The 18,361-nt window shown below is 37.5% G+C and overlaps 1 protein-coding gene across 1 annotated transcript in view; it reads left to right on the top strand.

The window, feature by feature from the left end:
- RYR2 (ryanodine receptor 2) overlaps positions 1-18,361 on the top strand; it is a 510,050-nt gene that overhangs the window by 44,513 nt on the left and 447,176 nt on the right. The window contains exon 3 of the mRNA XM_073793696.1: positions 7,840-7,948. Coding sequence (XP_073649797.1) covers positions 7,840-7,948 — 109 coding nt within the window. The remainder of the gene's footprint in view (positions 1-7,839; positions 7,949-18,361) is intronic.

Below are 18,361 nucleotides of genomic sequence, written 5' to 3'. Positions count from 1 at the left end.
ATGTTTACTGAGCTCTGAGCTCTGAATTTAGTGGTGAAGCGCCATAGCTTTTTCCACAGCAGGTTTCTTAATTTGAGCCCAACTTCCTGGAACATCATGGTGACATATGAATAGAAATTATGAGCTTCACATGCAAATTAGGTAAGTGGGCCATCACCTAGAGTGTGGAGGGTTGGTTTGTTAAGCTTTTATGGAGATTGTGACAGATAGATGGGTTTGACTTAGCAATGTTCAGAGGCAGGAGGCTACATCCAATGAGTCATTGGTAGCACATGTGATTTTTGACATACCTGCGTATCATCTTGAGGCTCAGTTCACAGCAGAAGCCTTTCCTTTGGTTGCCTTTTGAGGGTCTTGCTTTCAAAATACTAAATATGTGTGTTCTCACCAACAGTGGCTCCCAGTTAAGATACGTGTGAACAGAGTTGACCTAATACACTATTCCTGTTAGGATATTAGCAGGAGAGAGGTCATGCAGGGGGAATGTCAAACTGGTATACCTCCAGATTTGCACTGGCACATTTGAGTCAGCTGAATAGTAAAATAATTAGAAAAATAAGGCAGACTGGCATATCTACTTAATATGGTGTTTAAAGAAGATTGTATTAGAGAAGATGTATGCCAAGGAGAAACATGAACACTGAGCAAATCATATGAAACCCTATTAATTCACTAAGGATTTTCATAATTAATTTTCATAATTAACTGCTAATTGGCAGAGCTGTGGCTCTTTGTAGCGGTGATGTACTGCTAATTACCACTTGTTTAGTGTGCTAACAGGTCCTTTCTGACTTGGACCTGTGTTGTTAAGAAAGGCACATGGGGGGCTTCCCTGGTGGCGCAGTGGTTGGGAGTCTGCCTGCCGATGCGGGGGATGTGGGTTTGTGCCCCGGTCTGGGAAGATCCCACATGCCGCGGAGCGGCTGGGCCCGTGAGCCGTGGCCGCTGGGCCTGCGCGTCCGGAGCCTGTGCTCCGCGGCAGGAGGGGCCACAACGGTGAGAGGCCCGCGTACCATAGAAAAAAAAAAAATAAAAAGAAAGGCACATGGAATGACTTGAGCTTTTCTGAAGAGATTCAAAGGCTTGAGACGTGGGGAAACCCAGGCATATCCGTTGCATCTGCTGTGATCACATTTATCTTGTCTTTCAAAAATCTGATCTCTGAAAGAAGAAAGAATTTATCCTGTGATTGATGCAGGATACATATTTCCTTCTCTAAGACAATGTTCTGTTAATCTTTGGTGCAAAGTGGGTTGAGGAGAACAAGAATATGACAAGCAACACTACCTGGAACTATGAACTCTCACAGAAAAGTGTGAAAGTCTGGCAACAACCACATTTCCAGGCTGGGGAAATGTTATGATTGGAATTTTGAAGACGTATAAAGAGAAAAAAGTGAACTAAGATTTTCCTTTTATCCAGCTTGGTATTTCTTTTCTAAAGTAGTTCATATAAGTCAGTGGGATACAGCATCATAATTACATTGGAATTGTAGGACATACAAACATTTTAAAGGATGTCGCGCCCTGTATGGTAGGTGTGATTTTGCCTGTTTCATGTCTTCACTTGGCAACTTCAACAACAACAACATCTTTATTTTTTGGAGAAGTTTGATATCTCCATAACTCGTGGGCACGTTGACCCTCAGTGGATATGGTGTCTTGCCCAAGGCCACTCAGCAGATGGGTGGCTGAGAGAAAACAAACCTGCATCAACTTCAGACCATCTGTTCCACTCCAAAGAATCCTGTCTTCACATTTCTTGGTAGAAGACAAGCTTTTCTCTTAATTTATATCTCTGTGATTCTGGCTTTCAATGTGAGATAGACTATTTTTTTAATTAGGCAGAGAAAATGATAGTTTGTTGGGATTTTCTAGTTTGTAATGCTTTGCTTTTCTTATTTGGACTTCAGAAATCTTCTGTGAAGTGCGATAGGTATGTTGCCACTTAATGGATGGGGAAGCTCAGACCGATTTACCTGGGATCCCTTGGCTGGTTATGCATTGACTCGGAATCCCGTGTCCTTGGGTACAATGACCTGCCCATTTGCTTATGCTGTCAAGCTATCAAGATTTAATACCTCATGAATTTTCAAAATATATTTTGAGATATCTCTATGTTACTCTGAAGGTTATTTGGTGCACAACTGAAAGGCAGTGTAAAAAGGTAAATTACTTGTCTTCATATTAGAAACTTAGGATTGTGAAAACAAAAACCGAAGTAAAGATCTGCCATTAGGACTGTTACTACTGTGTCCCTATAGGCGCATTTGTTTAATTTTCCAGAAATAGGTGAAATCGTAGTTTGAGGTCAACTCTTCAAACACTGAGCACTTTCTTCTGCAAATCATCGTTTCAGACTGGTCGTGGTGGGGTGGGAGAGTGAGGGTCCAAGTTGAGTAACAATGTTTCATAGTATGAAACTTGAACCAGTCTTCAGGAGGCATATGGCTTGTCTAGATCCTTTAGCTGTCATGAAGAATGAAGTCGATAGAGATCTATTAACAGAAAATGATCTTCAATACATATTAATAAATTAAAATATGGAATTTATACAAAGTGAGCCCGTTAATGGGAAAAGCCAATCTATATACTTTGATGTGAGCTTACATATGTATGCAAATGCATAAGAAAAGGCCTGGAAAGATGTACCTCCGAAAGCTTATCCAGCTCCCGTGTGGTTATGCCTGGGACGGAGAGTATGTATAACTAAATTAGGAAAGAGAGAATTAAAATTTTCAGTATTGTTTGAATTTTCACCGAGGAAAATGTTTTTATATGTGATTTTATTTATGTGTGATTTAAAAATATGAAATAGTTTTCCACTGGTGGAGACCTGGAGATTGGATAGGTCACGCTGAGGGAGAAAAAAGTATGAGCAAAGGCATCGAGACCTTAAAATGGAGTGGTATGTTAGTGTGCAATTTGTACACAGTGGTAACAAGAGAGGTGGTCTGCTGTAGCGTATATAGCCCCAATTATTGTTTGCAGTTCAGTTAAGTCAATGACATGTTTCAATAGGTTTGTAAGTGAGTTAGGCATATGCGTCTGTGTATGCCAAATGGTTCCATGGATCGCTCGGTTGGAAACCTAATCGATTTCACACAGACTCTCCAGTGCCAACAAAGCCAGAGGCTATGTTGTGGTTATTCTTGAGAATTTCTTTACCTGTAAGATGAGGTAATGTTTGTCAGGCAGGGACTAACGGGGACCAGTTTGTATTTTAAAAGAAGAGAAGACACGCAGCCATGCTGCTTGCTTAAGGTTTGTTACCTTTGCCAAAGCACACCTGTCCTTATCAAATTGGTCTTGTCTCCATATGAAAAGCATTATGAACCTCCTACCTGCCTGCTTTGGGTTCCGGGCAGCCTAGATACACATTTAGACAGACCGAAGTGTATACTTTCTCTGGTTTAATTTTGTATGAAAACTAAGTGTAATGTTTAAGAGGCAGGTAGGTGTACAGGCTGAGCAGTAGTTCTTTGTTTCATGTTCTGATGTGGTCTATTTTGAAGCACCTGTAAGGTAAAACGTATATTACATAAGGGTTTATTTCATGGTTTGGGAGCACACTCATTGTAAGGGCACGTAAAGTTCTTTCAAGTTGAAGTTCTAAAAATTAAAATTCTCAGTAATAGTACTTGAGTAAAGAAAAAGAGTAAGGAAAAGATGGTAACATGCAAATGCTTGTGAATTGAAGTTCCCACTACAGCTGTATAGACTCTACCTCTTGTGCCTGGTGTTAGGGGCCATTTAGTTGATCTTTAATTAATGAATGAGACCCTTTTTTTTTCCACTGACCACTTTATTTTGGGGAAGTGGGAACTAAGCCTTAACATAAATGCTGCAGTGTGGTTTAACTCTAAAAATGTGAGGGTTATTTGAAGAAATATACATCTAAATTAAGAAATACTTTTAGTAGTTTACTTTAAAAAGTGACAAGTAGTTACTTTTAAAAAGTAACAAGTTTTGGTAATGATTCTGTTGCCTAGAACAACCAGACGTTTCTCTTTCCAGTAAAAGAAACTAAGAGGGCAAGGCTCTGATTTGTATTGTTTCAAGTTTTACTGGAAGGGGTAAAACTTTTTTCTTTTTTTAACTGCTCAGCTTTTCTATTACATTTATGTGTGTTTTGAGGGGGGAGGGGGCAAAGAGAGAGCGATAAAGGTCCAAAAAAAGATGGGGAGGGCTTCTCTGGTGGCGCACTGGTTGAAAGTCCGCCTGCCGATGCAGGGGACGCAGGTTCGTGCCCCGGTCCGGGAGGATCCCACGTGCCGCAGAGCGGCTGGACCTGTGAGCCATGGACGCTGAGCTTGCGCGTCCGGACCCTGTGCTCTGCAACGGGAGAGGCCACAACAGTGAGAGGCCCGCATACTGCAAAAAAAAAAAAAAAAAAAAAAAAAGATGGGTAGAGTCTCTGAGAGAGAATTGCCTTTGCTGATTGTTCATTTATTCCTGTTAAACCCCACTATCTGTAACAAGTATGTCGCTCTGTGAAAAAATGAAATTTGTTTGGCAGGATTAATTCATTTCAGATCCATGTGGTTTTCAAGGCTCTTTAAAATAAATGTAAGATATTCCAGTGATTCATACTTTAACATTTTGATGAAAGTGAAGTAGGAAACAATTTAAATATACCCAGTATGTAAACTTTTCAATAGTACCAGAAAGTGCCTTTTTCTTGAACATAACTAGAACATTTTAGATGTTATGAACAGCTGCATAGTTAATGCTTTGACTTTTCAAACGTGATTTCTCTCAAACAATCCATTTAAGAACCAATTTTAAGACATGAGTGGTGCTTCATACATGCCATTGATGGAGAGAAATGACAATATGCAAAACTAACTAATGACATCCCTTATTTTGAGTTCTTGTTATGGTCTTGACACTGTGATAAGCTCTTTACTTAGATAATCTCATTTATGTTTTCACAGCAACCCTATGAGGATGGTATAATTATTATCCCATTTTTCAGGGAAGGAAACTGAAGACTAGAAAAGTTAATAGCTTGTACGTAGTGAGGCCAGGATTCTTGCTTGCTTAGGTGATCTGTTTATAGAATCCAATCTCTTAACTATTATAATACACTGATTCTAAAGCAATTCATGAAATCAGTTCAGTGGTGTGTTGGCAATGGCTCTTAGTTTCCTGAGAGCTAATTGTTGCATATTAGGCAGTTTTGTGAGCTGATTTGTAAACTTTTACACTTTGAAACCAGCCATCATTGGAGTATTTACACTACAGAAATGGGCAAGTCATGGCTTTTTATTTTTAGAAATTGGTTCACTAGCACACCCTTTCTTAACATAGTTCTCTACTAGTGCTATTTGTCAAAGTGTAGCTTCCAAACTCTCACAGTTTAAATGGATATGAATGGAATAAACACTTACCTTAATCAATTTTTTCCCAGTAGCATTTGTCTTAGTGTGATAAATTGTTATTAATATAGTTAGAACTGAGAATATTAAATTTAAAAGAGCTCATCCTGAATTTCACAGTAGAAGAGAGTCCCTTTCCAAGCTTCCAGTCTTTTATCTGAGGATTTTGGAAAGAAAGCCCTTGTCTGGCTGACTGCTGTCAGTGGAAACAATCAATAAACATTCTATAATCGGAATAGAAAAGAGTTTTATTTGAGCCAGGCTGAGGACTATAGCCCAGGAGACAGATTCAAGAAACACTTGAAATGTGTTCTTCTAGACTACAGAATGGGGGGACGCTTTATATAGGCAAAATCCACAAAGTTACATAAGTGGTTTGCCAATTATAATTGGAGCTGGCAAGAAGTAAGGGTGCTTGTTAAGCCAGGATTGGTTGAGGTCTGAAATGGTTGAATAGTTACAAGGGGAGACCTTGAGACTATAAGGGTGCAGCTGGCAGCTGCTAACAGATCTTGTTTTGAGAATAGCTGGTGAAGTCTCTGAGTCTGATACAGTTCAGAAAATTCAAGTTCTCAGTAGTACAGGAATGTGTCTGAAACCACGTGCACAATGGCTATCTGGCTCCGTTTTGAATGCCTGAACCACAGTTTTATATCTTGTGAGAACAGAAGACAAATATTAAACAGGGGTGCATCCCTTCAAGGTTTCAAAAGAGAAAGATTAGCACACACACAGCAACTCAGCATGACCTTGCTGTCTGGGAAGGGAAACTCATCTTTGAAGGAGTACTAGCATTGGCATTGTAGGGATAAAATGCCCCCATTTCCTATCTTCGAACTGGACATTCTGAACAACCTGGTAAATGCATTTTAAAAAAATGGTCAAAGCAGATTGCATGTTTGACAGACCAATGCATGCATTGCTAACTGTTCCATTTAGCATGAAGTTCAAGCCAAATCATGTATAAGCCAGAATGACTTCCCCATACCTCAATGTGTGAAAATTCCTTGCATTACCACAGAGTATAAAAGTAGTAGCTGCACCCAGATTTGAGAGATTCCTTTGACTACTAGCTGAGATAGTTTGAGGAGGAATGGAAAGAAATTGGGCTGGGGACCACAGAAGCCCATGATAAGAGGATAGAGGAATTCAGAAAATGAAAGTTCATTAAGAAATAAAACAAAGCAAAGCAAAACATGGGTGCCAGGAAGGTTTGTGGGGTATGAGTAACTAGTGATTATATGCTTCTTTTATCCATAAAATAATCTTAACTTTAATTTTAGAACCCTGGTACCTAATCTTTCCTAGAAACCATAAAGCATCATTCTGTGCTGATAAGGATCTTTTTATTGGTAGTGGCTCCATTTAGTAAGTACTTTAACACTGTAAATTGTAATTCTGAGGCACTGCATCAAGTTTTCAATTTATCCTCCTAATGTTCTTTTTAAGAAGACATATTCTCGCTTGTGTTTTGTGTTTAATGTATTTATAATGTTCTTCTGTTGTGAAAATGCTCCTTTGAACATCTTCCCATACCCAGCTGGATTGCCTCCTGGATCCTGCTTTATCTAAAGTAAAAGCATGCATGCACGATAATGCATTTGTTCCTAATTGGGGTAGTTCTCTGTAACTTGACAGTCGGTTCTTATCCTGTTTCCTTCACCTCCTTGGTAGTTACTTGTTGGGATTTTCAGAATATATGGGGTTATTACTTGATTGGAATGGAAGTTGATGGGAGGAAATAGAAAGGAAAAGGAATGAGTGAGAAAATAAAGCAGTACGCGGACACCGAATAGAAGTCAAATTATTGCATCTGAAGTTCGAGGCCGGATATGATACCCAACTTGAGGAAGACAAGCTAATCGTTGTCTTTGTGGATAAGGACAAGCCTGTGTAAATCAATATTTTATACCAATCAATTTTATGTTTGCTTAACTTCACTGTTAATTTGAGTAAAGTATTCTTCTGTCCTTTTCATTTTTTATCAGCGAAGTACTTGATAGACTAGAAATGAATGCTCTAGAGTCAGAGAAGTCTGGCTTTTTAGTCCCGGCTTGAAAAATTTAGTAATTGTGACTTTGGAAAAGTAACCTAGCTTCTCTGTATTCTTGTCCACACAATAATAGTAATAATCCTTATCGTAGATGACCACAGGAGTTATTGATAAAGCTCCGAGTGCAGTGCCTCATCAGAGTAGGCGCTCAGTAAATGGTAGCTTATAGTTATCCGTAAATTAAAATGCGGATTAAGTGTGAGAGGTGTAGACAATGTAGTTGGATGATTTGGGAGCTCATATTAGAGAACTGACAAGTACTCTTTATTCTTTCTGTGAAAGAAACTGAAGTATAAAAAGGTAAATTGGGTCTAGATTCTTGATGATGGTGGTGGTGGTGGTGATGGTGGTGATGATGATGACGACGACGATGATGATGATGGCGGCTGTCCTTCTTTCTGCACAGAATGTCCCCCCAGACCTCTCCATCTGCACCTTTGTGCTGGAACAGTCCCTCTCTGTCCGGGCCCTGCAGGAGATGCTGGCTAACACTGTGGAGAAGTCACAAGGGGCAAGTACTTAATTTATGTTGTCTTGCAGTATTTTAATGAACTCAGCTACTCTATGAATGATTTCTTTCACAGGTTTTGGAGATTTTCTTTTGACCAAAATATGTAAATGCCTTTTAGTTGTGATTTTCTTAAGTCTGCCTTTCTGCTTCATCCAGCAGATCTGTTGACATCTTAAAGAACTTAAAAAAATCCATCCTCAGGGTGATCTGTGTCCTTGAACCTCATGCTTATGTCAATGGTTACAATAGAATCTTCTCCTTGAGCATTTGTGTTTCTAACGTTTTTGGAGCTGTTATTTTGACTCTTTCAATTAATTGCTTTATGCATGGCTGTCATTAATCTTTATTTCATTCTCAAATGCCTCTAACCATGTGACTGTGTCCTAAGCTTCTTTATGGCAAGTAAAATTTCATGGCACTCATATATTTGAAGTAACGAAATTATGGTGTTACAGCTTTAGTCAGTTGTAATTTTGCAAATAGCTAATCATTTTCTTCTAAAATTTGAAATTTTTATTCTGTCTCCTAATGCAAACATTTTTCTTTGAAAGCTTATTTGGTAATTTAAATTATATTCCATTCTATGCTGTGAGTGATTTCTGGGCTACTGCCCATTCTTAGCCAATTCATTAAATTTTAGAATTAAGCAGGAGGATGAATGGTCAAATTTTTGTTTCCTGTTTATTTGTTTGCTTGTTGCTATAATTACTGAAGTGTATGGTTTAATCAGCTATACTATTTCTCCAGGAATAAAACTGAAAATTTTTATTTGCCATTATTGGTCCATGAGTTGCTGTTTTTGTTGTTAATCATTGCTCTGGTTTGGATAAGTAAAGAGATTAAAAAATGATAATATATGGTTTAACAGAAAATGAGTGATCAGTTCTGATGTGATGTATTTTCGTTAACCTTGTAGTTTTTTAAATTTCAGTGTCACACAGCTTAGGACTTTAATTGGTTTGTACATTAATTTTAAATTAATTTAAAATTTTAATTCTATACGACATATGTATGTATGTATGGAGGAGAAAAGAACGTTTGTAAGTATGGAGGAGAAACTTTTTTTAGTGATCTTTATTTGATATTAGACTAACGGCTTATTTTTAAAAAGATCCAAATATGTTATGCGTATTTTAATTTTTCAAATTCACTTTTGGTTGCAACAGTTTGAAATTAAGGTATTAAACTACATAAAGTTAAAAAAATGTTTTTTCTGGGTTTTAATGCAGTGCTTTTGGATTAAGCTTGAATCAAAGAGGAGTAAAACATTTCTCAGTTTAACTAGTTTTCTTTCTACCTGGAATAACCCCTCCTGATTTTTAAACATCACATATCAACTTTGAAATTCAAATCTACTTTTACAAAGGAAAATCCTTTTTCTTTTGCATGAGCATCTAGAAAAGTGTGTATTGTCATTTCACTTATCTTTGTAGATACCAACTTACGATTAAGTTCCCATAAATTTAATTTTTATATTGCTAAGCTGCTTTTTCTAAATTTAAACTTTTGAGGAGATGTTTTACCTCCCTAGAATCATGGCGTTGGGTTAGGCAAGCTCTCAATTTTCTGTGTATATATGAAGTGTTGAAAATACTATTTTTGGACTTATGTTTTGAAGATACTTATTAGAATTTCTGCCTCCCCCCATATATTTATTTAGCTGAATTTTATTTTGAGTTGTACTCTATCTAGAAAGTTTCTATCAGAGGTAAAGTGGTAATTTATGTGATATGTGGAATACCATTTAAAAAGACGAGCGTAGATACCATAAGACATTAATTAGAAAAGAAAACTTGAGAAAAACCTGCTACAGGAAAGGAACATATTTCATTGAGCCAAATCTCACTTTCAAGCTAGTAACTTTTAGGAAGACACCACTGTCAAATAGCTCCAGAGGAAACTGTTTCTGGGGGAAAGAAAGATTCTTAGACTGCAGAGGAGTTTTGATTATACCCGGTAGTGATGTTCAAAATACTTCGTAACTAGTTTGACACAGGCATCGATTACTCAGAGTGGACCTCAGTCAAAATGCTTGAGTCAAGGTCCTGGGGAGATTTTGGGGGTGGTCTGACCAGTTTGGGGGTATCGTGGAGGAGTTGTGGGCTGATCAGAGTTAGGGCTACCAGGAGGGCTAGTTTTCCACTGTAACAACCATCTTCATCATAATAGTGCAAACCGGCTGAAGAGCACGTTTGATTACGTGGGATCAGCGGATGCTGTCGGCACTTGTAGGAGTCAGTCTTTGGACTCCGTAGGTATCCACATCCTCTTTACGAGCACCTCACATGTCTCCTTTGAATTCATTATGGGAATCTGTGGCAAACGTCAATACTTTTGTCAGGCAAATTGTCATCTCTAACAATAAATTATATGCAGTAGATTTGCTTAAAGAAAGATCCACTTTGACTGGGATGAAGTGTGTCAGGAAAGTGATGCTAATTTTCTTGAAATCATTTCTTTCCCTACCAGTTAACAGCGTATCAGAAAGAACCTGTGTATTACCTGATTCTCCCACTCTCTCGTGATGAACTTTCTCTAAGAAGCCTTGTTCTTTTTTTAAAAAAATAATTCTTCTTAAACTCTTTGTGTAATTCAATACACTTAATACTGATACTATTTAATGTCCAAAATGCTGTCATAGGCATGGTAGCAATACAACAAACACACTTGATGATGATAAGGAAAAAAATTTCTCATCTAGAACCATGACTTTTCTTCTTGTGGTTACGTACCATTTTGCTTGTATTCTTGGGTCCCACAGGATGAATGCATGGTTTTATTAAAGCTGCAGGAAATCTAGCAGGAAATTCCCGACATTACTTGTGCCGAAACAAATCATGAAGATTATCGATAACACAAGGAGATGCGTAAAGTGAAACAGAAAAAATATTACCTAATTTATGAAGTTTTGATTCCACAGAGTTGCTTATTGTGGCTGTTAGTAAAATCACTAACATATAAGTGGCACAAGAAGCATTCTGAAAGGTTTTATTGGGAGGGATTTTTTAAAATATCACTTTTTTATTAAGCAGGTAAGACAGATCTAGATCTGATGTATATAATTCCACTAAACATCATTTAGCTTTTATTCTTAATCAAAGCATATCAGTCATAAATAGGCCAAGACCTGTTTAGCTTTATCTGAATGGCTGTTCACAGAGCCTTTAAAATCCTGACGGTGGAGACAATGCACATAAAACAAGGAAAAAATGACTGCGGGAGCATTGCCCGTCCGTTTGGCCGAATTTTGCCTGAGCTCTGTACATGCACATCCTTGCTTGTGTTAATTTTTCTCTTCTCCCTCTGGGTTTTATGTGGTTCTGGATAACTTGTCTGCTTCTGAATCCACTTCTATCTCCTCTCTCTCTTTAGATTTTTTTTTTGGCATACCGGGTAATATAGCATAGGCCTAAGCAGGGTTTTGTAGAATTTGTGAACAGTTTTAAGAATACGAGCTGTGGCACATATTCACTCTGTGGCTTTGGAGAAGGTCAGTCTTTATCATCAGGTTGAGTAATTATTAAATGATGAGGTATGTGGAATATTCGGCATACATTTAACAGTGGCTATTTTTATTGTTTTACTTATTCTTCTTCTCATACCTGTAAGAAATGGCTGGACTGCTACAATCCCTTGCAGTTGCCTTCTCTGTGACCTTGGCTGGTCCAGAGTCCCCCTTCTCCCTCCTCCAGTATCCCAGCCAGTTGGTTCTGAGACGTAGTCGTGCCAGTTCAATGATTCCATAATTAGGTGAAAATATAGTCAGTGATAGTATTTGCTTATTTCTGTGTGTGTTCTAGTTAATAAAGTTTAATAATTTAGGTGATCCTATGCTTTTGCGTATTTGTTTCATTATACCTTAATTCAGAAACATTTTTGATGAACACTTTCTCCATTAATTTTTATTTTTGTGATGCCTAGTTTAATTTAAGGATTGCATTTCATAGAAGCACAGATATGAAGTGAAAAGTGAGACAGTATAGTGGAAGGAGCTTTGGTTTTACAGTCTGAAATTTATTGATAATTCTTACTTTTTCAAATATTATTTTTAATAGTTATCATTTGTTGACAGGCATTGCTTTTGTTTAACCCTACGAGTATATTAAGTGGTTTATTATTTGTATTACTATTTAGGAGACTATATACAAAGATAACCTTGACTGTCCTTTCTGTCTTTTGGTTTAGCTGTTTCTGGGAGAATTGTAGAACCCTGTCCCTTTTGACTTTGGCTTGTAACCACTTGACTATCGATGCCTTGTTGTTAGACAATTAGTAGCTTGAACCAAGAAACAAAAAGTAAAATTAAACCAATATTTGTCCCTTATATCCTGCTTTTTGGAGGAAATTCATAATTTTGGTAATTCTGATTGGTATCACTCATTCACTTTACGTCATATATTTTCCTCATTATTATAGGTAATTGGTAGTTTTCTATAATTTCAATTACAACTGATGCTTTAAATATCTATAAAATTTACAATGTAATATTATAAATATTACTTATTGTGAACGTCAGTCAGTTGTAATCATTCATTTATTTAATGCAAACTTTGAACATTTATAAGATATACTTCATAAGGCTCTGTGGATAGAAAGATGAATAATAGGTGATTTTTGTCATCAATGGATTCACAGTCTGATGCAGGAATAGAAGGAAAATTATAGTGCAGTGTGATGTGTGTTATCATGGAAGTGTAGATATAGTGTTAGCACAAGGAAGGGACTGGGTTTGTGGAACTTGGCGTTCCTTTGACTGTTCTTTGGACTTGCTACATCATTTCTAAGACAAGAAGAAATAATATTAAAACTATTAATATAAAAATCACTTAAAATTTTTCTCCAAGGAACAACTTGGTCTCATTAGACTATTCTTTAGAATTCTATTAGAAACTAGTACTTGCCAGGAGGACTCTGCATAATATGTCCAGAGATATTCCTAATATGATTTTTATGTTTCAATTTACTGAAATGGTTTATTATTTTATAGGAAATCCTAAGAGTGTTTCATATTTCTAAATTATATACTGTCTTGTAATTACAAAATACCACTGTGACTTAATTATTAATAGAGAGGTACATCAGACTCAGACATGTTCAGTTTTTATGAAAAATGAAGTTATAGAATACAGAGTATTATTATACAGTGTACCATTCTTCTAATAAAACCTCTGCTTTTTTAAAGCATGTACTCTGAGAGTATTCAAAAATGCATCAAGAAGTAACCAGCTAAATGTACTGGTAAATGAGGTGTTTTTTTAAAAAAAAATACATTTTTTAAACATTGAAGCACCACAGATGAGTTTTTAAAAAATACATTTATCAAACATTGAAGTACCAATTTCAGGCAAGTAATTGCATTTAAGATCATTTTGTATAAATGCAAGAGTAGAAGTCGTAGTTCAAGAAGTTGTGTGCTGTTTTCCATGGTGGTTAAGCATACAGACTGTAGAGCAAACTCCTTGAGTTAAATTCTTGGTAATCTTAGGAAAGCTGCTTAATGTTTCTGTACCTCAGTTTTCTCGTCTATAAAGTGGGGGAAAAAATAGTGTCCCCTTCATAGTGTTGTTGTGAGAATCTAATAAGTCCATATAATTAATGTGTATAGAACATTCATGGCACACAGGAAGCACTATAGCTATGCTGTTATCTTATTATCGTGTTTGCTTTGGGAATGCACATGCTTGCTCCAGACCAAATATTTGGTCCAAATATTAAAATCATATTTGGCCCAAGTATTAAAAAACATATTTGGTCCAAATATTAAAAGCAAAACAAACAAACAGCAATAAAATCCCCAGTTACCTCAAGGCTCCAGAGAGTTGACCAAAAGCAGACATATTCTGGAGAGGAGCCAGACTTGGAAAATGGAATTGGTTCCAATGACTTTTATATTTTTTAAGGCTTTTAGCCTGGAGGCTGACAGAAGTCAGTGCTGTGTGGCAGCGAAAACTCTAAAAGAACATGCACGGTCTCTCTGGAGACAGAAAGTCAAGGAGTGATCCTGGAAAAGAGAAATCCAGAGAGAGGGAGCCCCACATTCTGTGCATATACTCTGCTCAAGTGTCTGGCTGATGCTTGGCCACGTGTATGGGGGGCACGTGTGATTCAGTTACCACTGCTAAGGGCAGCACTGCACTGAGGTTTGCACTGCCACCAAGCATGTTGCAGTTGGTGGTTTGAGTCCCACCAAGTTGATTGCTTGTTAAAGCAAATACAATCCACGTTCTTCAGTGGTATATAGCAGAATCCAGAATCTCAACAATATAAAAGGACAGGATACAATTCACAATTGCTTAAAATATATAGAAACATGCAAATGTGACCCAATCTCAAGAGAGACGACTACCAAGGACAACCTGGAGATGATCTCACCAGACAAGGATTTAAAGCAGCCATTATGGCTGTGTTCAATGAAATCAAGGAAAATATGTCTACTGTGAACAAAAAGATTAAAAAAACTCAATGTATAAAAATTATTCAGAGAAACAAAATGGAATTTCTAAGACCTGAAAACTACAGTATCTGAAAAGTTCACATAGCTAGTAAGTGGTAGAACTAGGGTACGAATTTATCTCCATTGGGCTCTGAAGTCTATGCTTTGAAGCTCTTTACTGTGGAGTATCCATGTAATAAGAGGAGAGCAGTGGGAGGGCCTAAGGGGATGTCACTAATAAAGCAGTGGGAAGAAGAGGAGGACTCCATGGAAGGCTGTGGGAGGATGCAATCTGGGAGATAAGAGGAAAACTAGGAGAAAATAGTTACAGAAGCCATGTGTATTCGTTTCTATGGCTGCTGTAATAAATTACTCCAAGCCTGATGGCTTAAAACACCATGAACTTATTATCTTAAAGTTCTTGAGGTAAGAATTCTAAAACGAGGGCTTCCCTGGTGGCACAGTGGTTGAGAGTTCGCCTGCCGATGCAGGGGACACGGGTTCGTGCCCCGGTCCGGGAGGATCCCGCATGCTGCAGAGCGGCTGGGCCTATGAGCCATGGCCGCTGAGCCTGCGCGTCCGGAGCCTGTGCTCCGCAACGGGAGAGGCCACAACAGTGAGAGGCCCGCGTACTGCAAAAAAAAAAAAAAAAAAAAATAGAATTCTAAAACTTAGTTTCAATGGGCTAAAATCAGGGTTTTGGCAGGACTGCTTTAATTATGGTGGCTCTAGGGAGGAATCTATTTCCTTGCCTTTTCTGGCTTATATTTTTGTCTGGTGGCCCATGTTCCATCTTCAAAGCCAGCAACATACTATCATGTTACATATTCACAGGCTCTGTGGAATAGGATGTGGATGGTTTTGGGGTGCCACTATTTGGCCTACTACATCATGGAAGTATAGAGTTTCAGTCAGATGTTGTTGACAACATCAGATGAAAATCAGAGAAATCTAGTTGAATAAGGACTGAAAAGTGTACTTTGGTTTGACAGGAGCCTGGTTTTCCTGCAAACCAATCAATATTATTTTCAATCTATCTTATATATACATACTAATCCATAGATTCACACATATTTTACATTGAAAAGACTTTATTCTCTAAGGAGTTTTTGGTATTTATGGTTACTCCAAAAGTGGTGCTCAATATTTCTTTTATACTTATATTTAAATATATTTAATATTCTTTTATATTCTTATTCTTCTGGTATTTTGGTTCATGTTCACTACAACTAAAACACTTATTTGTTCATGCTTTTGGGCGGATAGGCCAAGGATCGAAAATTAAGAGTGAATGTTGCATCCGCCCTGGTTGAGTTTTATTTTCATACTGATATTTTTCCATTTGCTTTCCCTTCATTAAAGTGAATTGGGGTAGTGTGGAGGAAAAAGGAAGGGTTGGCAAACCTTGCTGTGAAGCATATAATATAGGTTGTATTCTGTACGTTATTAAAAATAGGTTTCTCAGATGGCTGGGCGAATGATTCACTGGGGAAAACATTGAAGGTTACTTAAACACTTGATACTGTTCATCCGTTTTCAAATATGTTACTGCTCTACGCAGTCTAAGTCTCCTTTGAAATACAGAATCAAACAATGAGGATATAAAATTGTGATTACACTTTTAAATACTCTCGGGGCAGTAGATATCTGCCTCTGAAGAGACCAGGGCCAAAGACTGAATGGGGCTACTTTTTAATAAAGAAAAATAATACCACACTCACAATTTTTGTTTTTGTGTCAGCAAGATTCCTGCCTAGACTATAGTAAGGAATCAGTAAATTTTATGTATTGATAATGTTAAAAGTCATTAGTGACACGTAAAGCACAAGCAACAAAATAAAAACAGGTGGGACTACAACAAACTAAACAGCTTCTGCACAGCAATAGAAACAACAAAGTGAAAAGACAACCTGTGGGATGGAAAAAATATTTGCAAACCATATTATGTGATAAGGGGTTAATATCCCAAATATATAAAGAGCTCATGCAACTCAATAGCAAAAACCAAATCATCAGATTAAAAAGGGACTAAAGACCTGAATAGACATTTTTCCAAAGAAGATGTATGAAAGGCCAACAGGTACGTGAAAAGATGCTCAACATCACTAGTCATTAGGGAAATGCAAGTCAAAACCACAGTGAAATATCACCTCATACCTGTGATGGCCATCACCAAAAAGACAAAATATAACAAATACTGGCGAGGTTGTGGAGAAAAGGGAATCCTTGTGCACTGTTGGTGGGATTGTAAACTGTATGGGAAGCAGTATGGGGAACAGTATGGGAAACAGTATGCGGATCTTCAAAAATTAAATACAGGACTACCGCATGATCAAGCAATTTCACTTCTGGGAGTATATCCAAAGGAAATGAAAACACTAACTTGAAAAGATATCTGCACCTCCATGTTCATAGCAGAATTGTGATAGCCAAGACACGGAAACTGCCTAAGTGTCCATTGATGGATGAATGGATAAAGAAATTGTGGAATATCTGTATAGTGGAATATTATACAGCCATAAAAAATGAGTAAATCCTGACATTTGTGACAACGTGGATGGACCTTGAGCATATAATGTTAGGTGAAGTAAGACAGAGAAAGACAAAAACCATATGATCTTACTTATTTGTGGAATCTAAAACAACAACAACAACAAAAACAAACTCATAGAAAAAGAGATCAGATTTGTGGTTACCAGAGGTGGAGAGAGGAGGAATTGGAGGAAAGCAGTCAGAAGGTACAGACTTCCAGTTGTAAGATAAATAAGTACTACGGATATAATATACAGTATGATGACTATAGTTAGCACTGCTGTATGATATACAGGAAAGTTGTAAAGAGAGTAGATCCTAAGAGTTCTCATCACAAAGAAAAAATGTTTTCTTTCCCCTTTTTAAAAATTAATTAATTTATTTGTTTTTATTTTTGACTGTGTTGGGTCTTCGTTGCTGTGCGTGAGCTTTCTCTAGTTGTGGCGAGCAGGGGCTACTCTTCGTTGCAGTGCGCGGGCTTCTCATTGTCATGGCTTCTCTTGTTGCGGAGCACGGGCTCTAGGTGCGCAGGCTCAGTAGTTGTGGCTCATGGGCTTAGTTGCTCCACAGCATGTGGGATCCTCCCGGTCCAGGGCTCGAACCTGTGTCCCCTGCGTTGGCAAGCAGATTCTTAACCATTGTGCCACCAGGGAAGCCCTTTTTCCCTTTTTTTGCTTTCTCTTTTTATTTTATCTACATGAGAGGATGGATGCTAACTAAAATTATTGTGGTAATCATTTCACAATATACATACGTAAGTCAAATCATTATGCCGTACACCCTAAACTTACACCATGATATATGTCAATTATACCTCAGTAAAACTGGGAAGAAGTAATTAGGGCCTATCATGCAAGCAATATAAAAATACACTTAAATTCCCCTTGAAGTTTAAATTCCAGAACCATGTCAATCTTCTATTTTCATAACAGTAATAGAGTATAAAATGAAAGTACCTTCTTTATAATCCTTTTTTTCCCCTGAAGATAACGACAGCTAAGATTGGCTTATATCCATCTAGAACATCATGTATAAAAAAATATTTTTCCATAAACAGGATCATATTACAGACTACTGTATCATCTTCTACAATTTAATCATATATGGTTAAAAAATATAAGGACACAGAAAGTCCAAAGGAAGAGAATCCAGGTTTAATTGAGCAGGGCTCCGGCTCAGCTTTTCTATAATTCTCTTGACTCTGTTCTCTCTGTTTGGTTCTTAGGCTAGTTTCCCTCATGATTACAGCAGGGCTGTATCATCATATCATTTGATGATATCCAAATTCAGCGGCATCTCTAGGCCCACAAAGCAGCTGACTTTCTTTGCTTTTGTTCATGAGCGTAAGGAGATTTTCCTAGAAACCTCCTGGTAGACTTCCCCTATGCCCACTGTCACATACTCATTGCCCAGATTATTTACCAGCAAGGGAAAATGTGGCTAACACAACTG

Source organism: Tursiops truncatus, chromosome 16, assembly GCF_011762595.2.
Source record: "Tursiops truncatus isolate mTurTru1 chromosome 16, mTurTru1.mat.Y, whole genome shotgun sequence".
NCBI lineage: Eukaryota > Metazoa > Chordata > Mammalia > Artiodactyla > Delphinidae > Tursiops > Tursiops truncatus.
This window is presented reverse-complemented; position numbering and strand designations above follow the sequence as displayed.